Source organism: Protomyctophum bolini, assembly GCF_963924005.1.
Source record: "Protomyctophum bolini genome assembly, chromosome: 12".
Classification (NCBI taxonomy): domain Eukaryota; kingdom Metazoa; phylum Chordata; class Actinopteri; order Myctophiformes; family Myctophidae; genus Protomyctophum; species Protomyctophum bolini.
Window position 1 is genome coordinate 32,444,008 of NC_137873.1, and position 23,160 is coordinate 32,467,167.

The 23,160-nt window shown below is 43.2% G+C and overlaps 2 protein-coding genes across 5 annotated transcripts in view; both read left to right on the top strand.

Annotated features, from left to right (window-relative positions):
• Positions 1-13,657, top strand: part of xrn1 (5'-3' exoribonuclease 1) — a 40,019-nt gene extending 26,362 nt beyond the window's left edge. Inside the window, exons 25-41 of one of the 3 annotated variants that reach the window (XM_080777545.1) lie at positions 341-430; positions 909-1,044; positions 1,667-1,723; positions 2,422-2,554; positions 2,797-2,866; positions 3,094-3,283; positions 3,903-3,992; positions 4,286-4,372; positions 5,856-5,894; positions 6,795-6,875; positions 8,761-8,907; positions 9,066-9,198; positions 10,327-10,508; positions 10,813-10,926; positions 11,135-11,240; positions 11,535-11,719; positions 12,247-13,657. In XM_080777545.1, the coding sequence (XP_080633671.1) occupies positions 341-430; positions 909-1,044; positions 1,667-1,723; positions 2,422-2,554; positions 2,797-2,866; positions 3,094-3,283; positions 3,903-3,992; positions 4,286-4,372; positions 5,856-5,894; positions 6,795-6,875; positions 8,761-8,907; positions 9,066-9,198; positions 10,327-10,508; positions 10,813-10,926; positions 11,135-11,240; positions 11,535-11,719; positions 12,247-12,594 (2,188 nt within the window). In that variant the 3' untranslated portion in view covers positions 12,595-13,657. The remainder of the gene's footprint in view (positions 1-340; positions 431-908; positions 1,045-1,666; positions 1,724-2,421; positions 2,555-2,796; positions 2,867-3,093; positions 3,284-3,902; positions 3,993-4,285; positions 4,373-5,855; positions 5,895-6,794; positions 6,876-8,760; positions 8,908-9,065; positions 9,199-10,326; positions 10,509-10,812; positions 10,927-11,134; positions 11,241-11,534; positions 11,720-12,246) is intronic. The other 2 variants (XM_080777547.1, XM_080777546.1) reach the window with 2 other exon arrangements.
• A 3,286-nt stretch (positions 13,658-16,943) lies between these two features.
• The window catches only part of LOC308325834 (solute carrier family 12 member 7-like), a 44,925-nt gene continuing 38,708 nt past the window's right edge, over positions 16,944-23,160 (top strand). For both annotated transcript variants that reach the window (XM_080778539.1, XM_080778540.1), the window contains exon 1: positions 16,944-17,903. In XM_080778539.1, the coding sequence (XP_080634665.1) occupies positions 17,759-17,903 (145 nt within the window). In that variant the 5' untranslated portion in view covers positions 16,944-17,758. The remainder of the gene's footprint in view (positions 17,904-23,160) is intronic.

Genomic DNA, 23,160 nt, shown 5'->3' on the forward strand with positions numbered 1-23,160 from the left:
GTTTGTTTAACCCATTTAGGCCTGACCTCAACATTTTCAAAAAATATTCTAAATCCTCCAGTTTTCTGAAATAAATACTTTCACGATTAAAAAGAAATAGCAGACCTACAAGCTCGTAGATGAGCTTGTAGATCGGATGTAGACCGGATTCATACGGTATTGGTTCCGACACGGACCCGGAGTCACTCCTTGTGGATGGAACCGTGACCGGAAGCCGTGTCCGGGTCGGACCCCGGGTATTTTCGAGTCTTGGGGGTTTAGCCGATAAGGCCCCTTATTATCAGGGAGTTCAACGGCAGGATCTCCACCATCATCATGTGTTGTGTTTCCTGTCCTGCAGGTTCTCCGAGGTGTTTGATGCCGTGTCCAGAAACAGCCAGGACGACGTGTTCTATGAAGATGACATCTGGCCCGGCGAGGATCAGAACAGGTATCAGAAATGCATACTTTTCATTTTTGTCAAGTCTTTACATATCGTCACCTTCTTAACCTAATTTTTTTGAGGATTATTTTGCCAGCTCCTCATGACACTGGCCACCTCCTAATTGAAAAGGATCATGTTGATCCCGCCCCTTCTATTAAAATTGGTGTGGCTTAGGCCAAAATAAGTGGCCTAAGTCAATGGTTTTGTGACGTCATCAGGAGTAAATCAGTTAGTAAATTGGCCTAAGTCTAAGGTTTAATCCTACTGTGTAATTATATTGTATGTTACATAACAGTGTTATTTATTAATTGTTATAAACGTTTTTGGTGAAGTTATTGACTTTGGGCTTAGGCCATTAGTTTAAGGAAGGCGACGGTATTCTTTTTTCTATGCTTGGAAATAAGACCCGGGTCTCGATTTGTTCAGTTGAAGATCAATTTAAAGACCATGGCCTGACGAGTACGCCACTCCTTTCCCCACGCAGTGCAGAGAAGGTTCAGGAGGTCTCCTCCTGGTTGAAGAGTCTCCCAGCCAGCTCCATCAGCCGTGCGTCCTGTTCCCTCCAGGTGCTGGACTTTGCCATTGTGGAGAAAATAGAGGAAGAGGTGGAGCGAGTCAAGGTATAAGACACACCATGTTTGTTAACTCCTGTCTACTGTCACTGGAATCGTTCTGTTTATTAAGGTAGGGTACGTGATATCTTCTGGTTAAAACAAAACGTTTTTTGTTAAAAGTTTAAATCACTATATTCTGATAGTGATCAATACTAATCATTGCTATCTAGTGTATTTGTTCAGTATCGGGGGTCTCCCTGTCTCTCCAGCTCTTTAATAAACAGAAAATACATTTTCAGGTCTGACAAAATGTCAGCCATTCAGGAGAGAGTAGCTATTTATGAGCTTAATTTTTATAGTGTTCCAGTTCCAATTTTGTCTGCTCATTTCCTTGTGTCATCACTTGTTTAGTCTGTATCCTGACTGCGTTCTCTATCCTGATAGGATAAAATTGGTATCCCAGTTTCAGTTTCTGTAAATGAATTTTCTGTTTAATAAAAAAGCTGGAGAGACATGGCGACTCCCTTTACCGAACAAACACTCTGACTCTATAGCAATGAGTACTATCACAATATAGAGCTTTTTAAAACGTATGTTAACCAACGAAAATCACTTACACTACCTTAATTGTTCTTTCAAGTCTGTTGACCATTCTGTAATTTCACTCATTTCTTTCTCTCTCTCTCAGGTGAAGAAGAGCTGTAAGAAAGTGCGGGTGACAGTCAAGCCTCATCTCCTGTTTAGGGTGAGTCTTACTATGCTAGTTTGAACTATTCTGTTTCCCATCACACTAACATCTGGGAGGGATGGGTTCAAATCCAATCTTGCGATTTGCTGCTGTGACCTTTTGGTTACGATGTGTTTCGATGTGTTAATTTGTGCCATCATCACTAAAGTGAATTTAGCTGGAGAACTGAGCCATTCAAAAAGGTATGCGGCATACAACTGATTTCAGTCATTTGGATTCCATAGAAGCCAAGCGTGTCTTCTGTGAAAGCATGCTGCTCTCTTCCAGAAACAAGAATGGTCTCGGAAATGTCATGATTTCTACAGCTGGTCGGCCTAAAACATCATCATTACATTTTCAGTCTTAACCCATTTAGACGATTCTACGAATTAAATTCAGTTTTCTGAAAAACCTCATGTTTCTATGTTAGTGGTTCCTAAACATTTTCATGTCAATGACCCCCAAAAATATATGTAATTGGCCGCCGACCCCCATCTGAAAATATGTTGTTTCAGGGACCCCTCAGAAGCAAAGATTTGAGTTAAAACGTTTGCTCCGAAAGAATATATATTCAAAGATTTGCGATTTTTCAAAAATAGCATTTTTAAATAGCTAAAGTATAACATGCTTACAACACCAAAAGGGGTTCCAGAGATTTTATTTTAGCGTTATTCCGTGAGTATCTATTGTTTAGCCGCGTGTGTCCATGTGTGTAGCCCTTAGAGCAGCAGCACGGCGTGGTGGCCGATGCGGAGGCAGACTACCACCTGTTTGACCGCGTGGTGAACATCAGGGAGAGCTTCACCGTTCCACTGGGTCTCAGAGGAAGCGTCATCGGCATCCAAGGAGGTGAGCTGCCAGACAGTGGCCTTGTGGTTAGAGTGTCCGCCCTGAAACTGGGAGGTCGGGGTTCGATCCCCCCAGCCGGGTCATACCAAAGACTGTAAAAATTGGCACTCGGCATCAATGGGTTGGATTGGGGGGGTCAAGTCAACTAATCAAATGTCATGCAAACGTTGTGAGATTTAATTTTGCTTTAATCCGTGTAACTGTGTGTGTGTGTGTGTGTGTGTGTGTGTGTGTGTGTTCAGCGGAGCGTGAGGCAGAGATTCTCTATGAGGTGGTGTTTGATGAAGAGTTTGTAGGAGGTCTTACCATCAGGTACGGCTATGTTTATATATACAGTATTCAAAGATTTTTGCCACATTTTCAAGATTTCTCAAAAATAGCACACCTACAAGCTCGTAGCTTGTAGGTCTGCTATTTTTCAATAGCTAAATTATAACATAATGTTTAAAACACCAAAAGGGGTTCCCACCCCAAAATGGGTTCCAACACTCCATTCCAACACTGCTCATTAAAGATCTACTTGTGTGTGTCTTCCCAAGGTGTACTCCAAGCCGTGGTTACCGGCTGCCTGCCTGCGCTCTCATCAACCTGTCGCACGGCACCCGGGTGGAGCAGGGCTCCCACAAGCTCACCGCCATCGTCAAGCCCCAGCCCGCCACCACCCCCACCTCACACCGACAGCTGGCCGGACTCAACCACTCGCCACGGTCGCCCTTCATACCCACACATGTAAGAGGAGAGAGAGGAGTGTCCGTTGACCCATTTAGACCTGAGACCAGAGTCTACGAAATGTCTTCCAAATCCCAGATGGGTTTTCTGAAAGAACGTATCGGTGGTGCCCACTGGTGCTCAAACCTTTTCATGTCAAGAACCCTCAGAATGATCTGTATTTGGCCCCCCATCTGAAAATATGTTGTTCCAGGGAACAACAATATGTTGGAAACAAAAGTTTGAGTTACAAATGATCACTGTGAAAGAATATCAAAGATTAGCATTTCTTTGCACACATTTTCACAATTATGAGCTTGAAGCTTGTAGATCTACTATTTTTCAACAGCTAAAGATTAAAATAATCAAGCTATGAGGTGACACAGATCTAAATTACCTCAGTTCTAAATGGTCTAAATACATGCATGCCCGAGGGCAGACATGCATACAAATTTACTTACTACAGTGTGTACACACACACATATACACACACACACACTCACACTCAGCTTGAAGGATCCAATTGTTCCAGCTTCTTCCGTTTCGATGTTTACCATGAGTGACAATCAAAAAAGCCTTTTAGCCTTTTAACCCCCCACTTTCTTTCATTAATTTATCGTTTGCACTTTTGTGTCTTCAGCAGAACAGCAAGCAGGTGGTGATGAAATCGGACTCTCAGGCCAACAGAAGTTCTCCTCCTAAGGCTCTCAACCATAAACAACAGGGAAAGGTAGGGACACTTCCCACCTTGGCCAGCTGGCTCCACCAAGCACTCGTTATGCTTCCCCCCCAACACTTAAACCCTAACGTTCCTATTCCCAATTCGTCCTAAATTGCCTATAGTATGTACAAGGTAGAAATGGAATACCGGTAATTAAAAACACCAACCTCTGCAGCCCAAATACCTTAATACTGAGTCATTCAATTGAGTGAATTGTTCATTCATGCTTTCACCTCAAATTTTCCTCATAATGTGATAATGATGCTTTTGTTTGTCTCCCTCCTGCCTCCCTCTCTCTCCAGCCCTCAGAAGAGGAGTATAGTAATGTGTGGCAGTCCCTGCAGAACTCTGGCCCTCCACACAAGCCTCCTACGCACTGGCACAACAATGCAAGTGTGCACTGACGCACAAAGACACCAGGCATTAGTGTTGTTTTTGACAGCAGATTTTGTTTTAGTCATAGTCTTTTTAGTCACATTTTAGTCACCCGGAATGTTTTAGTGTTAGTCCAGTTTTAGTCACCTAAATAATAAATATCATAAGATTTTAGTCGACTAAATCAACTTTAGATTTAGCTTAAAATGTATTTCGGGGGCACGGTGGCACAGTTGGTAGTGCTGTCGCCTCACAGCTAGAAGGTCCTGGGTTCGATTCCCGCTCGGGGCGCTGGCGGCGTGTTTCCTCCTCCGCGTCATCAGTGCCCATACCCGAAGGCGGGGTTGGCGAAAGGGCCTTTCTGTGTGGAGTTTGCATGTTCTCCCCGTGTCCCCTAGGGCAGTGGTTCCCAAAGTGGGGTCCGGGGACCCCCAGGGGTACCTGAGGGAGTTCCAGGGGGGACCCATCTATTTTGTTCATGTTCATAAAGTGCTAAAGTGTTTAAAGCAGTGGTTCCCAAACTTTTTCATGTCAAGGACCCCCAAATTGACACTACTTAGCCCATGGACCCCCATTTGAAAAGATATGCCAGGGACCCCCATAAGAGAAGACGTACACATTTAGACGTCTACATTTAGACGTACACATTTTGTTAATGTTCATAAAGTGCTAAAGTGTTTAAAGCTAAATGTAGACGAGGATGAGAGGGTACCTGGAAAAATATCTACCCCAAAAGGGGTACCTGGTCCAAAAAAGTTTGGGATCCCCTGCCCTAGGGTAGGTACCCTCACAAAAAACATGCAGTAATCCTGGTCACTAAACTGCCTCCCCCTGGCCAGCCGGGGCGCCTGATGGAGGGGAAAGGAACTGGTTGGAATAACGTGTTCCTTCCACGCGCTACGTCCAACCAGGTAAACTCCCCCCTGTCAGGTGTAAAGGAGCAACTTGGACACTCAGGCATGAAGGAAGCATAAGTTCAAGTCCGTTGCTCTACCCTTGTCCCCCATATATGGGGACTAGGTTGGTGGAGGGTGTGTAGAGCCCAGGATCACATTAGATGATTGACACATGGGTGAAAAATGGGTTACAAAATCGTGGGATAAAAAAAAAAGTATTCTGGCAAGCCTTGACAGCGTCGTAATGGCTGATTTTACACTTTCTGTATTTGCTTGCTGTATTTTACACACGCTGCGACGCCTTTTTCAGCATGCAACCAAGCATAAAATGACTTGTTCTACTTGATCTCTTCTCCACTAGTCCCTCACTAACATTTTAGTCTACTTTTTATTTGTTGATGAAATTGTCAATATAGTTTAGTCATCATGGCTTAGTTTTTTTTTCTTTTTTTCCCGTAGTGTAAAACGGTAGTCGACAAACATTTTTCGTCATAGTTTTAGTTAACGAAATCAACACTATGGCAGGCATGTCTATTGTCTAATATCAGCCATGGTTGGATCGGCTTCTGACCTTTTCTTATTGTTTTTTCTTTCCCAACAGGGCAAAAACCAACACGCAACCCCCAACAAATCTGTGAGTGTGAGTACACACACACACACACACACACACACACAGGTTTTCCTCCTCAAGAGTCTGCAATTCCAAGGTTTCCAGCTTCTAATTAAATAGTGCACAGTTATATAGATGAAGTCACCTAAATGTGAAACGATTTACCCCTCAACATGAAGGTAGAGTGAGCTAAACAGCATGTGCTTTTAACATGCTGTGTTTCTGTTGACAAGCGCTAACTTTGTGCTATTCAATGGTAGCTAACAATGTACATATAGTCTTGCAAAAAGCACAATTGAACCCTAAAACAAAGTTGCCAATATCATTAATCTTATCATTAATGTCATTAATTAATCATTAATGTTGGCTAATCAAAAGTTCCAGCATTACAAATCTATGAATTAGAAAACCAGTCGTATTTTAGTTGGCTTGTTGTGAGCTGACGTAAAATGATTGTGGTAGTCGGGCACAAGAATATCATCTCCTATCAATATTGTATCACCCTGCATCAATTCATATTTTGTAATGTTGGGTAACATTTAATATTTGAAATGATATGGTATTATTTTAGTTTTTGATTTGTTGTGTTTACAAAGTACAGTCAAGGTCCTTGCAGACTATGCGTTTTTCAGAAAAACACAGCCAAAAATTCTAAAAACGCAGCAGTGTGCAGACAGCTTCAGTCCAGTATCTAGAGAACTTTGGTGAACACTAAATAGATTTTGTGAAATTAACTTGGGTACAGTACACACTTAATCATGATCACAATTGCTTCATGACATTATAGATCTGCTATTTTTGGTGTGCAACACCAGCGCACAACTAAGCATAGGCTTATGTGTAAGTAGGCTTGTGTGTGTTTTTTGTTTTATTTTTGGTTGTTTTGCATGTTATGTGTGTAGTTACAAGCACATCTGTGCGATCTTTCAGGTCCCATCCAGCGGCATCAGGCTGTTGAAAAGAAGCGATGACGTATCCTCCATTTTCCCTTCCCAAAACACACCCAACAAGGTACACGCACGCGCACACACATGCACGCGCGCACACACACACCACACTGCAAACTCTTTTGCTTCTGCATTTACCATCAGGCTCAACTTTATTGCTGCGTCACAGGTTTACAGCTGCAAATAATAATGTAATTAAGTTTGGTGAAAGCTTGATTGTTCATAGTTTTCAGGAATGGGGGGGGGGGGGTGGGGGGTACAGAGAGAGGAAGAGCAAAGAGACAAAACACAAGGAAGAAACGGTTCAAAATAAACGGGAACCTCTTGAGCCCCGCATTGCCACCGCCGGCGGGTGGCTGTCCACCTCTGAACAGCGCTCAGCGGGTCAATGGAGACCCAATTGGTCTCCGGTTCCAACTCCGATGTTGCAGATTTTCCCCCTGGGGTTTAAGAGGTTAAAGAAAAAACAATTTTTATGAAATATCAAAACTGCCAACGAGGCACTGCTCCATGATAGTGTTGCTGGGATTTTCCCAGCAGCGTATTTTATTGTGTATTATTATTAGTAGATTTTTATTATATTGAATACTTTATTAACACAGGAAAGTACAGTTCAACACAAGGCTCTGATTAGAGGATTTAACACCTTTTGCATCCGTATCTTATTGTTCTTATCCTAATGTTTGGGAGACACAAAACACTTTCCTGGGGGTTGTATGTGGGTAATATGTGTTTTTAGATATTTTATTATTTCAAAGTGCCTGTGATGTCATAGACACTGGTCTCACTTCCTTCCTGGACTACAGCAAGGAAGCTCTGAGAAGGAAGTGAAGTGGTCACGTGACTGGGCTACGCCATGACACTTTCATGGACACTTTCATGGGAGCCAAACTACCCGGAAGTTTGGCAGAATGCATTGGAGTCAATGAGAGCTCACTGACCAGCTCATGAACAAACATTATTTATGAACAATTGAGACCTTTTGTAAAGTAATCACTTCTGGAAAATAACAGAAGACATGTAACACATTATTGTCTGCTGTGTTGTTATTCGATGTGTACACTGTGAATTTTTATAGAGGTATGGTATCTCTATAAAAATAGAGATACCATAAAGTACAAAGTACATTTCTGAACGCACCAAGTATCGCGATACTTCCCACCGTTTCCTGTCTGGCAGCCAAATATCGCGATACTTCGGAGCCAGAAACGATACCTGCTGCCGTTTAGATCCTCAGATAAAATTATATACTGTGCACTCTGTGCACATCGAAAAGTAAGTGATTAGAAAACAACCTGTGATATGTCTTCTGTTATTTTCCAGAAGTGATTACTTCACAAAAGGTCTCAATTGTTCATGAATAATGTTTGTTATGAGCTGGTCCAGCCGGCTCCATTCACTGCCATGTATTCATTGCACTTCCTGTGTGAGTTTGGCTCCCATGAAAGTGTCCATGAAAGTGTCATGGCGCAGCCCAGTCACGTGACCACTTCACTTCCTTCTCAGAGCTTCCTTGGACTACAGTAGATGTTGTCTCAGTAAGACAGCCCTCCCCCTATCCACAAGGTGGGACGAGTGCAGCAAAGCATTATGGTCATTGTAGTAATCCAGCACTTAGACCAGTGTCCATGACACCACAGACACTTTTGAAATACTAAAATATCTAAAAACACATATTACCCACATACAAACCCCAGGAAAGTGTTTCTTGTCTCCTAAACATCATTGAAATGAGATCTGGCTGCAAAAGGGGTGAAGAAAGTCTGACTTGTTTCCATTGGCGTCCTTCATATTCAATTCATGGGGATGGGTGGGGAAGAGGTTGGTGCGGTGGCTGGTGGCCAGCCAGCCTCATCCTTAACGCAGACATTCTGTGTGAACAGTGGAAGAACAGCGTTTTCCACTCTGCTTTTCCCTCACCTTTTTCTCCTTTCTTCTCATTCCCCCAGCCATCTTCTTCCTCTGAGTTTGACGTGCTCATCGCCAGTCTCAACATCTCCAAGGACAGCCAGCAGAGCCCGGCCCCTCCCCCTCCCCCTTCTCCACAGGAGTCAACTAGTCAAGATGGCCCACTGTCTCCACAGTCCTTTGCAATGGTGAGCAGAGTGACCAAGTTAGCAGCCATGTTCCAGCGACCAGTGCACGAGTCAGCGATTTTAGTAGCCATTTTGTTGTTTGAAAGTTTGTAATGATGCTTGTTAAACGGCTATGACATAGTAGTGTAACTGTGAATTGTTGTTTCCCGCTGCCACAGAAAGGGACCATGGTGTTGAAGGAGATGTTAAAGATCGACAGCTCAGGGACAGGAAGTCCTTCCTTCCAGGACCCAGCCGTTGTCAGCGTCTCTGGAGGCCAACAGAACAGGAGAAGATCTGCTAAGAAATTAGGTAAGTAGTAATGCCTGATTTATTCTTGGAGCTCCAAAGCGTTGTACACTGAACAAATGGCAGATCTGCAAGCTTTCAGTTATTTTCGGTGTCGCAACACCAGTACACAACTGGTTCTTTTTTTCCTTTTCCTGAAAAGTAAAGGTTTTGGGGCATGCAAGGTTTCCACCTGACGCTGGGATGATGAAGCTATTGGTTTCTATTTTCAGGGGTAAAACCAAAATGGCAGTAGAAACAACAGTACTACTAATGAATACTACAGTGGTTTCATTGGCTGTCTTGTCTTCCAGCTTGTCACTTGCGTTCACTTGTATTCCCAGGTCTATGTTGCTACTTGCTAGACCTCATTTATTTGATTGATTTGGGGTTTCTTGTCTGACTCTTGCGTCCTAAATAAAATCACACCCGTGTGAAGTGAGGGCTGCTCTTATCATCATACATTATCTGCACTTGCGGCCACTTTCTTGGTTTTTCAAGATTACCTCTCCAGTTTATTCACCCGCGTGTGTGTTTCAGTCTGAATAATGACGTGAAACTAAATGAAAATTCAGACTAGTGTCAGGCTTTTTCACTTAATTTCTATTGATGAAAAGACAGACAGACAACAAAAAAAGACAATACGAAAAAGGAGAAAAACAAAAACAAGGCTGCATTATTCATATTACAAGATACATTCATTGAAATCCTCATACATTATCACTAGGCTGAAAGAAGAGATCCCACTTTTTATAGAACTTATCCTCTTCTAGTCTAAGTATGAATGTTAGTTTTTCCATAACATACAGTTCCTCAGTAATGTCCATCCAATGTTCTTTCGTTGGTGGGTCCTGTTGGTACCAGCGTCGTGTGATCGCTTTCTTACTTGTTGCTAAGAGGATCTTTATAAAAAGGAACAAGTCTGAGGTATCTTAAAACACAGAATGGTCTCCAAGGTGTAGTGGATATCCTGCCAGTATTTCTGAAGTTTAGGCGCATGGTCCTTGATTTAAACCAGCGATATTCCCCCGACCCCCCGACCCCCCCCCCACTACCGTAGCATAGAACTGCTTTCCCTTTTAAAGACTAATATACTGCTGCTATTTCTCTGTGTACTCAAAACAAATGTTTTGTTTGTTTTCCTCTGTGCAGCGGCAAAGATGAACTCTCCGCAGGGCGAGCAGGTGGTGTTGCCCCCTCCTCCGCAAGCGGTGGCCCCTGTGAACCCCCCCGTTAACCCCATGATGCCCAGTGTGTCGTCGGAGCTGGCGCGCATCTGTGTAGGGCTGGGCATGGCCCCGCCCGACTTCACCTACCTACACAACGGCAGACAGGTAAACACGCCAGTGGTGGAAAATGTACTAAAAAAAGGACTCAACAGAGATGGTGGCACCTTTTGTTCAACTTTGAACCTTGTGCACAGGTGTTTCATTTATTGCCCTAACACATTATCAAGGCATGCAGCATTCATTCATTATTGCAACTTGTTTGCAGCCAGAGTGTTTTCGAGGCATATCCAGCACTTCATGGCTTACATGGGGTGCTGGATTTCTCTCAGGGAAGGTCTTTGTTACTATCTCTCCCCAATGAAAGTTATGAGCCCAAGTTTAAGACTTGTCCTGCCTCTCTCTACTACAGGGACTGGTTATATGCCAGGTTAAGCTGTCCAGTGGTCTGATGGTCCATGGTCCACAGTGCCCATCAGAAAATGATGCCAAGGAGAAAGCTGCTCTCTTTGCCCTCCAAAGACTGGTACTGCGTGTGTGTGTGTGTGTGTGTGTGTGTGTGTGTGTGTGTGTGTGTGTGAGACAGACAGTAACATAGTATGCATTATTATTATTATTATATTCCAGTACATATTTAGTGGTGGAGATTCCCTCCCACTGCTCTATTCTGTCCAACTGTTTGATGGTTCTAACCACATAACCTGCTGTGTGTGTGTGTGTGTGTGTGTGTGTAGAACTCGGTGGGGTCAGGCTTCTCCCTCCCTCCTCCTCTCTTCCCTGGCATGGGACAGATAAGGCCACCCCACATGGGGCCGATGCCCCCCGTCTTCAACCAATCAGGTGCGTTTGTCATGTATAAAACGGGGCGCATACGTTTGTTAGACATACCAACAGTCCTACAGTTCATGAGTCCGACAACACCGTCACTCCCGACATGCACTGCCGGTTACAAATCACCCGTGGCCGGTTACAAATCACCCATGGCTTCAGCATGGAGTTAGGGTTAGGTTAGGGTTTGTGGTAGGGTGTCGGACTCGTGACTGTAGGACTGTTGGTATGTATAAAACTCTCACATGGGCCAATAGTACTGCAGGTACTGCCTACCCTTATTTTGATGTCATGTCGTGCCCCCAGGAGGACTGTTGCTGCCTCCTCAGAGTTACGGCCCTGGCCCTCTGTGGGGCATGGCGCTGCCCCCTCACCACCAGGGCCAGCCATACTATGGAGGAGGGGTGGGCACCTTCCCTGGCGCTGCCCGCCCCCAAGCGCCGACGCCGACGTTGCCCATTGGCTCACACAACCAGTTTGTTCCCTTACAGGTAAGGACGGGCAGACGGACATTTTAGTTAGATTTCCCACTAGAATTGCATTGGCGATAACTTTAGTGGGAAAAGTGCCCAATTGTTTTACTTCATTAAAAGTATCAATACTGCAACGTAGAACTACTCCGGAATTCAAAATGTACTTCAGTAAAAGTACAAAAGTCTTGGTATCAAAATGTACTTAAAGTACCGAAAGTACTCATTATGCAGAATGTCTCATTTCAAGTTTTCAAATGTATAAAAAAATCTTTTGAAAGTAGCAGATCTCCAAGATCACAATGCGAGGCGATGCGAAGCATTGTGAGCTTGTAGATGGGCTATTTTCAAATGGCCTAAATTATAGGGATGATGTGGTTACTTTAAGTATTCCAAATCTTCAAAGTAACTAGTAAATAAAGTTTTCAAATAAATGTAGTCGAGTAAAAGTACAATATTTGCCTCTGAGATGTAGTGGAGTGGAAGTAAAAGCACTGGAATTTGGTAATACTCAAGTAAAGTGCGAATACCTCAAAATTGTACTTAAGGTGACCAAGAAGAGGGTGTCGGCAGCCAAGAAGACCCAGGAAACCAGAGAGTTCTACAGTGCTGCCCACACTGTGGCCAGGAACCAGTCGCACCAATACACCCAGAACCAGCACCCCGGCCAATCGCACGCTCAGAGTCAACAGCTTGGCCAACCACAGAGCAGCAATTTCGATCAGCCCCTTCCGTCCAAACCCAGTCCCTCTGAGCCCGTCGCCGCGACAACGAATCCTCAAACCCCTCCCCCGCGACAGAACACCCCAGGAACAGGCCACACCCCTAGCTCCGCCTCCAAAAGGAAGCACAGAAAGTTGGCGGTCAACTTTGAGGCAGCTAAAGTCACCGAGTGACGAGCCATCTCGTGTTGAGGGAATATTTATATGCTCGTTTGGTAGTTTGGGAAGTTTTTAACGTGTGCGACTCCCGAGTTTCACACTCTGCGACTTTATCACTGTCAAACGGTATGCATCGTTGCTGTCTGTCTTTTTCTTTAAGAATGTCCCAGTATACATGGACGTTCATTATACAGCGTCGGAAGCATCAAAGTGCTTTTGACAGCCATAAACTTACTGATCTCTTCTTCTGGTAAGTTGCCTTCATGAGCCCATCTGCCTTCACTTGGTCATGACGATGCATTGTGAGCTTGTAGATCCGATATTTCCCGTGTGTGACACCAGCACGCAGCTAACCATATAAATCAGTATTTAGCAGCCTGTTCCGGACCTCATCCTCAGCATTTCTTTGCACCCTCTCGTTGCAGTGTGGTGGATGGATCCCCCCTAATTATTAGCTCTCATGAAGATGAACAGGATCTCTCGTTTATGCTTTAACATTTACACGATTACGCATGCTTACTACTTTGTTTCTAAAACAACGTTCATCCAGCTCCAATCTCCATAATGTCCAGTGACGAGGGAGTAGATTTCCCACAGGGCAGTTATTTTCAAAGGTTGTGTCTTAAAGTGCATAAAGCCTTCTCCGTTCACTATGCATTTTAATGAGCATTATTTGTAATTTACCAAATGGCTGAAGAGAGGTTAACAACCATATTTATACAGGGACATGGATCTATATGATTTGCATTCTGCTTCTTTTCATCGTCAGTCCTTCATGGAAAGTCTGATCTATTTTCTGTCCTTGGGCAAATGATTTATGTGGGCAATCTAGAAAGATGACCTGATCAATGTTTTCAATGAGCAGTTTTATTTTTTCCCCCTTACAGCATTTATGACGGTCCCAACACAGCACATTTATTAGCTAGCTTTGAATTGTCCTGTTTAATCAGCTCAGTGATAGACTGAGACCGCAGTTGTTCCTTACAGCGCCATCATGGCAACACAGACCCTGTCTGTTGATGGTCTTCCAATCTTGCATTAGCCAGGGATGTCATGAAGCAAAAATTTAACCCTTGCCTGGCGGGGGGGGGGGGGGGGGGGGGGGGGGGGGGTGGATTGTATACTTTTTTTTTTCTTTTGACAACCGCTCAAATATGGTTCTCAGGGATGTCTAGTAGTAGCTGTGGTAGAAATTGACCCATCATAGTATCGTAACACTGATACTGCATACTTGTACTGCATAGTGCATACGTAAACAAAAAGAGAGAGAGAGAGAGACAGAAAAACCTATTTAACAAATATTTGACAGATTTAATTAAGATTTTAACATCTTAACAGCTTAAACGACATTTGGTTGCCTTCATTTTGGAAGCCACAATATGTTTTTTATACTTTTTTCTTTTTTTTTAATGGGCATAGCAAGAAAATGTTTATTTTACACAAATCCAAAGTTTGGAAGCAGATCACACAAATGAATGCACCAGGCAAGACACCCAAGGCAAGCGCTCAGCCGATGTCCACCAGTATGTGACCAGGATGCTATATTACGTTAACACAAGCCATAGCAGAAGGGTCAACTTCTGATTTTCTATTATCAGTTTTGGGTTTGATCCAGATAAAAATGCTCATACTGCTAGAATGTGGACCCCCCCCCCCCCTAAAAAAAAAAAGATGTACAGATGATCTTGCATTAGTTAATTATTTCATGTAAGCCAGGTGGATGAATTTGGTAATTGCAGCAGGTGTGCTCTATTGACTCTGGTAAAAGTTTCAACAATTCGGTACACGAAAGACACAAAGAAAAGGCCAGCCAAAAATAAACCAACTAAAGGTATATGTAGAAAATCAGTTTCACTGGGCAACAAAACAAAAAACATTCTGTACATCTAGACATTCTCTTGGCACGCATGCATTCAAGACCTGATTTAAATTGTAGAATATTTTAACCCCTGCCCCCCCATTCTTGCTGCTGCTGGTGGTGATAATCCAGTGATGTAAGCAGTTGTAGACACCCAACTGAATCCACTGTGCCCTCAGATTGAGTTTTGTTTTATTTGTGGGGGGAGGGAAGCGGGCATGGTGTCTCGGCCCACCACCGACCCTGGGACTGGAGTCTATAAGGGGTTCTGGTGCAATAAGGGGAAGTTTTAACTTGTGATTTAAAGCACACCTGTTGTACCTGTTGTATTTTTGAAACATTTAAGGCATTAAATCGAAACATCATGGCTGATTCCCTGTTTTGATGCAGCAATGGGCTGTACATATACATTTAATAAAATTAATCTTTTGTTATCACATGTTGACATTATGGATGTTTTGTTTTTGTCAACTCCAGTCGTGATATATGTCCCCACTAGAGCGAGAACTGTTTCCGTTTGCCAACTTTGCTTTAGTTTTTATTCTGACATTCTTGTATTTTTGCCATTTTAATGTGAAGCTCTTTGGGCTGCATTTTTATGTATGAAAGGTGCTATGCAAATAGTTATTCAAATGTATCCTGACTTGCCAAAATTAAAATGTGTTTCATAACTGTCTTACTGTAAATGTTCTTATGCATCCTAATAACTTTCTGAAATACAGGTGGACTAGTCTATACATGTAGGTCTACTTCTCAAGCCAGACAACTGAACTGAATGCTACATGTAGAATGTATGGCAGAAGCATTTGAAAGCTGTGAGCCAAGAGTCTGACTCCGAGCTGGACAGAAACAGACCGACAGGCTGGTTCCATGTAATCATTGTCAGTTGAGTTTCAAATGTAGTTCTACACCTGCCAAGATAATGATACAAAGGTGAGTATGTGAATACCTAGGGCAGGCCTACAAATGATATTTCAGGACATTGTTTAGTCAATTACATTGTTTCGGTACTTTGGTGTTTACTCTTAAGCTACTTCATCTAGTGTAAACTCTAAACAACTATCCTCTCTCTCAAGTCAATGCAATTTAAATAAAGGTGAAGTAAAACGAATGAGAGTTGGAAAACTCCGGTTAACCTGCCATGCTGCCAAACCGGTGTTTCAATTTGTCTGAACCATGGTCTGAAGTTGAACAGTCTGTGACTGTCATAGAACTAATTTATTTATTTGCAACACCTGTTTGGTCCTATGTAGGACTACATTTGATTCAAATGTAGAGGGAGGGAGACTATAGTGAGTGATTTATGGCTGTTTTGATTGGGAAGAAAATCAAGAAATGTGTTCTCCTCTACCAGTTATATGTCCACCAGATGGCAGCACAGCATCATTACTGAAGCTTGGACTGACTTGACTTCTCCAACTTGTTTGTGGATGGAGGAGCATGTGAATGATCATGTGTGTCTTGGAGAGGAGCTTGAACTGAAAAGACCAACAGACATTCAAGTCCGGTATGTATTCATATACAATAAAACAAGGACACCGTTTTGCCCCATTGAAAGCAAATTTTACCGAACTCTGTCTTTTAAACTAGTTCGCAAGTCGCTAACTTGAAAGAATTGCATGATGAAATCACGTGAAACTATTCTTTTATTCCATCCATGGGCAATGTAAGTGAGTTCGTGAGCTACTGAATTGATCTTGGCTATTAAGTGTAGCATTAATAATTGGACCAAGACCGATGTCTTTTATCGAGTCTAATGACATTTTGTAGTCTATCTCTTGTTAGAATCGATAAAGAAGTGTATCAATCTTGGTCCAAGGCTACTGTACCCTTTCTATTTGCACGCAGGACCATGAGCACTGCACTATCAGATAAGACTAATACACTAGCCTTGAGATCAAGTCTATATCGTAGATATGGTCTATATTTTATAATCTGACTTTTACTTTCGTATATGTCATAGAATAGTCTGAGGGCAATATAATAGTCAAAGTAACACAAAAAGCAGTTTAGATTTAATTTGATTATTTTAAAGCAGACTACGACTAATTTTAATATATCATTCTGATTTTGATCTGATTTTCAATTAATTTCAATACGTTGAAGAAAGTTTTGTACAGAATTATAGTGTCATTGTTGTCAATGTTTGTTTCCATTACTTATGTATACATACTGTATATCTATTGTTTTCATCCATTGTCAATTCAAGGCTCAGTCATGTCCCTGGTGTTGTGTGTATTTCCTTTGATGTCATATACTGCACTGAGGGGGATGTGGGTGTGTGCTTTAGTTTTACAGTAAAACGTGGTTCTCATTTGTCTTTAACATCCAATGTGTCCTTAACAGATTTTTTTCCCCTGTGTGGGTGTGTGTGTGTGTGTGTGTGTGACTGTGTCCTGTGATGCCTTCCCATGCTATGAACACCTCAACACTACCCATAATGCAGTGTGGGAAAGGAAACACCCTTTTGTTTACCTGAACAAGAACAGACGGAAACTGCTAGGCTGATGTCAGTCAGGAGGAGGTGTAACTAGCAGCACAAGAGACTCTGGAAGGAAAGTGTTCATTTTTTTAGTTTTTTTTATTTGTATTTTTGTCTAATTGTAGTGTTTAAATCTTGGTTATCGTTTCCGTTTCAACCAAGGTAGGGCTTTGATGAGTTCCTTCGTAGGTACACAGCAGTTTAACATGGTTTGCTCCCTATACCTTTTGTGCATTTAGGTACTGTACACAAGGTAGGTGAAAGTGAGAAGGGCGGTCTTAGAGGAAGGAGTAGGAGGAGTTCCAGAGCACTCCTTTTTAGGGAAGCTCATTAGTCCTTATATGGTAGTTACAGGGTCACATGGAACAAGAGTTGTAGCAGGGCCCAGAGGTAGGAGAAAGTATAGGGCGAGAGACACGATGAGACAAGAGACAGAGAGAGAGAGAACGTGAGGCAAGGACAATATATACCCTGGACTTTGGACTGCCTTTTGAGTGGAAGGAGAGGAGTCGGTTCAACCTACGTTTAGAGCCTTAAGAGAGAACTTTGGAGCACACCTTTTTTGTGCACACACAGATAGACACTGAATGGACTGAATATGTGTAATTTACCCATGTTTTCAAAGTGGCTGCGAGAGTGAGTCCGAGCACTGTGCTCACTCACTCGGGTCATAGGCGGCCGAGCCTGGCCCCCCATGTGACTGGACCCCTGTCTCTGGACACTCTTGTTTCCTGTGGAACTGAGGGCTCGACAGGGCTGGTCACATTTTGTCTCCAGGGAGCTCGTCAACAGTGACTTGCCGTATAGCGGCTCTTGTGAGAAAAGAGACACACTTCAAGATGCCCACCAACTTCACTGTGGTGCCCGTGGAAGATGGCGCGGCCGCCGGCAGCTCCGGGAGGGCAGCGGGCACCAGTGCCAACCGTGCCAGTCTGGGTAGTGTCTTCAGGGACGTGGAAGAGGAGGAGCCATCACCTGTCTCTGGTAGGAATCCCTGCTGAATTAAATATCCCCTCTTTGTTTGTTGACATGTTTGCATGCTCCACTTGGATATATTAGTGCACGCACGCCACGCACCCAGGGACTTGGAATTTGAGATGAGACCATTAACTCAAATTTGCATGTACACAGACAGACACACAAACACACACACACACACACACACACACACACACACGGATCATTACGGTGGTTGATGAGTATACAAACATTTAGAGGAATCATTGCTTCAGACAGACTGAGGCATGTTATAGCAGCATAACGATGTGTGTCATTCCAACCAGCTACAACTTGCATGACCGCTTGAATTATTGTGTTGTGACTCGGGAGGAGGGACTGAGTGTGCTGTCTGTTGTCTTTCGCTTTTTCTCACATTAGTGAGTTCTGGAGAGAGTTTCTATCTGCCTTATATGGCTGATTGTTATTGATTGATTGATTGATAATTGTATTCACTTCACAGTTTGTAGAATGGGTACAGTTCAAAAGAAAAGAACGGGGCAAAACAGAAACTGCTACAGGGAAACCGGGACAGACATAGGGACACACATAGCTGTGTAATGGAGCGGAGGCACCGCTGAAAAAGGGGGGGGAAACGTGTACATTATGGAAAAATGGGGGGGGGAGACGACTTTAACTTTTTACAGGTGCCAGTTCCGAATTGCACCTGGTTTGTTGAACTCCCTCATATACAACCATACATACAAGAAACAAGTTGTGTTTATATCAACCTGGGTCAGCTTACTGCTGCTTAGAGTATTGTCATAGTTAAAAATGCACGCCTCTGGTTAAAAATATGTATTGATTTGTTTAAGAAAAACAATTATTATAGGGGGCACGGTGGCACAGTCGGTAGTGCTGTCGCCTCACACAGCTAGAAGGTCCTGGGGTGCTGGTGGCGTGTTCTCTCCTCCGTGTCATCAAGGCCCATACCCGAGGCGGGGTTGGTGAAAGGGCCTTTCTGTGTCGAGTTTGCATGTTCTCCCCGTGTCCCCTAGGGTAGGTACCCTGACACTCACAAAAAACATGCAGTAATCCTGGTCTCTAAACTGCCTGATGGAGGGTAAAGGAACTGGTTGGAATAACGTGTTCCTTCCACGTGCTACGTCCAACCAGGGAAATTCCCCCTGTCAGGTGTAAAGGAGCAACTTGGACTCCTCATGCATGAAGGAAACATGAGTTCAAGTCCGTTGCTCTCCCCAGGTTGGCGGAGGGTGCGTAGAGCCCAGGATCACATTCGATAATTTACTCAGGGGTGACAAAAGGGTTATTTGTCATTATTTTTTAAAGGGAAATTGATAAAGTGTGTAATGTATAGACTAGAGTATGAAAAGAAAATACTTGAGAAAACAAGCCAGCTTCCTGTGTTCCTGAAAAGCGGATGAATGAGATAGACTTGAGGGGTTTCCACCAGGATGCTGTAATTCATCGTTGTTTAGTTTTTTTGTGTGCCTTAATGACAAATACATCTTTAAAAAAAGAAAGTGATTGATATGATGTAGTACTTTATTGTCAGTTCACATTGAAATTTGTCTTGACCCAGCAGCCATGTATGGACAAACACATTTGACACAGCACAAAGAACAGAACAATATGACATACATTAAGACATTGAGACAAGAGCAATGTTCACCACTCAGCTGAGCTTACCCATGACTACAACTCCTGATTAAGCCTTAAAGTCGATTGGCTGGCAAAGGACCTCTTTAGTCGAAGACTGAGTCACTGAAGAATGCCAAATATCCAACGTTGATATTTGAGGCGTAAGGACAGTGAATACATCCTGCCTGTAATGAGTTATAGGCCTATAATTTGTGGTTGGTTGTCTTGGTCCGCGCTCATCTGCGTGTCCATGTGGCTGATGGGTATATGAGGCGGCAGGTCACACAATATGAGTGATCTTTTGGTTTCTGCCGATCTACGACAATGATGTAGACCACTGTTTCCCAAGCAGTGGGTCAGGACCCATTTGTGGGTCGCTGATATATATATTTTTGGGTCCCTTAGTTTTTTCCCCCCTACCTTTTTAGTTCTTTAATTATTATTATTAGGGTTGTCCCGATCACATGATTTTCAAAAGATCGGAATCGGGGAGAAAATATCTGATTTTTAATTGTCTAATGTAAATCTCAAAGAAAGATACATAAGCAATGAGATTTTGTAAAAACTGTTGCGTTTATGCTAGTTGTTTTCCTTCTGGTCCCAGTCAGAAAAATCTACAAGCTTACAGAGCTTGTAGATCTGCTATTTTCACTTTGGGTCCTGGGGGAATGTCTAATTTCTCTTTTGGGTCACGGCTAAAAAGTTTGGGAAGCACTGACAACACCACTTCCTGCCCCCACTACCACACACACACACACACACACACACACACACACACACACACACACACACACACACACACACACACACACACCACACACACACACCTCAGGACAGGAAGCATTTTATGTTGGGTGTTCTTTTGTGCTCTGATTTGCACTCTGTTTGACCTGATTCTATACAGGAGTAGCTCATTAAAATTCTGATCTATGGACACCATTCTCTTCTCTTCTCTTCTCTTCTCTTCTCTTCTCTTCTCTTCTCTTCTCTTCTCTTCTCTTCTCTTCGTCAAGTATTAACAGGCAGTAAATCAGTAGTAGTTACTTATAATGTTTAGTCGTCTGTTGACACAGAAATGCATTTATAGCCTGTTGGAATGTTACAGGGCGGAATCCAGGCTCCAGCAACTGTGGAAGTATTTGCATTTAACTATTACAGCTATCTCTCGCGCCTCCCCTTACCCCTTATCAATAAACGTATTTGCCATTTTTGAGGGCCCCTCCTATGCCCATGCTTTCCGGGTTTGTGTAAACACAAACACGGAGCACGGAAAAGGACGCAAATTGTGGTTTGCCGGCGTGATTGGGTGGAGATGTTCCATTGGTTGAGCTAATGATTGTGACACCGGGGACACCTGTTGTATGTGGCTGGTAGAGAGATGTCAGACATTGCGCAATGCAATACTTGGACCTCTTAAGCTACGCCGGTGGCTGTTGTATGATAATAAGACGATTGGCTGATTTTGGCTTTTTGACTCAAAGGCTTTCAGCTTTCAGGAAGAAGCCAGGAATACAGCAGGAAGACATATTAGCAAATTATAATATATTATTATTATTATTATTTGCATATATAGGGCAGAAAAGTGAGGACGCAAATTGTGATTGGCCAGAATGAGATAATGTATGATGATAAGACCCTCACTTCACACGGATGTGATTTTCTTACTATTTTAAAACATTTGAAAAAAGTTCAAATAGCTCATCTACAAGCTCACAACGTGTCGATGTAGATTGGCTATTGGCTTTAAAATGGTAAAAATTTGTAAAAAATCACACCCGTGTGAAGTAAGTGGTGCAACTCCGTGTAGGGGTCCCCGGGGGGGAGTTCCAGACCCACATGAACGCACCCAGGGCGCCGGCCCGATTCCGGCGAGCCACCCCGCGTCCGAAATGGTTGAGAAATGACAGAGTTGCCGTGTGGGGGTCCCTCTACTGTACCCTCCACTGTACTGTTCTGTACTGTACTGGCACACCCAAAATCACCATATATACAGTTAATATGTGCGTGTGTGTTTGTGTGTGTTAGGGTGCGCACAGGTGGTGAAAAACAACCATGCTGTTTTCGTGCTCATACCCAGCCACCCACCCACACACACACACACACATAGGGCTGTATTTTGCGTGTCTTAAGTACCAGGTCTTATTCCCTAACTTGAGTAAACTAAAGACCTGGAGGCGTGATCAATGCTCTTTGGCCACTCAGAATAGCCAAATGGCATTGATCACGCCTCCAGGTCTTTAGTTTACTCAAGTTAGGGAATAAGACCTGGTACTTAAGACACGCAAAATACATGCACCACTTAAAAATGGCAATTAAGTTTAGAAATAAGGCATAAGGGGTGTCTTAAACTTTTATACAAATGTTCTTCGTTTGCTCTCTAATATTGCATTGGGGCAGAACAGGTGCTATTAAACTCCACTCTACGCCTTCCCAAATGTGTGTGACCACACACACATTTTTGGGGAAAGCGTGCCAACACGCCCATGACCACACCTCTAGGCGCAAATACCGGTGTCGGCATAATGGATAGCGGGTGACGCTGGACCAAAATACCATTTAGGGACAGTGCAAGCTCCTATACTCGTACTTTTCGACTTGCGGGTAGCGTCGTGGGTAACGGCAGGGATGAAAATAGAGCCTGTGGGCAGTTCAGAAACCTGTCCACCAGTGACATCATCGATGGGGAATCCAAGCAGATTACGCAAACTGCGTTCCTGGACTGGAAGTAGGCAAAAATGCATTGGACTCAGGCAACAGCCCAGCTTTAATGATCTTAAATCAATTTATTTTAGATTGTTTTTGTAGTAATAGTACAACATAAACATTAAAGAGACTTTATATATATATATTTATCTGCCTAACGATGATATGAACAGGTTTCTGAACTGCCCAAGAAAATTGGTATTTTATCATCAACATTAGTGAGGACCAATTATATGAAGATGGGTTGAAAAGTGGTGAAGTGGTCCTTTAACTAGAATCTATTTCATAGTTACTGGGGGGCTGTACAGAGTGCAAAAGTACAAGTATCCTGTACGTTTTCAGTCCATGTTGGACTTTCCTCAGTGCAAATTGACTGTAAAGTCTCCCTTCACACTACCACAGTGAAGAAAGACAAAAACAGTACAGTAGCTTAACAGAAACGGTCTTACTCTTATCAGTTCTTTAACTGCTGTGTGCGATTGTTACGTTAGTTGGGACCACTCACTGCAGATAAGGTGGGGGAAGTTAGTTGCCAATGTCATTTGGGTAGTAGAACACATGCTGATATGGCAAGATGCACTGTACCAGTACAGCCGTTTTCCAAAACACCCTCTCAACTCGGGTTTCAACGTGTTTCCACCTCTCTTAAAACCCATTCTGACCTGAGATCAGATTCTAAAAATGTCTTCTACATCCAGACAGTTTTCTGAAAAAGCTATGTTTCTATGTCAGTCGTTCTTCGATTTTTCTAAAATAGCAGACCTACAAGCTCGTAGCGCGCTACTTGGTGGCGCGCTATGACCTTGTAGATCTGCTATTTTTCAATGGCTAAAGCATTACATAATGCTAACACCAAAAGGGGTTCCCGCCCAGAATGGGTCTTAACTGCCCACTCATGCCGTGCTTCATGTAGATCGGCTATTTTCACGATTCCTTAAAT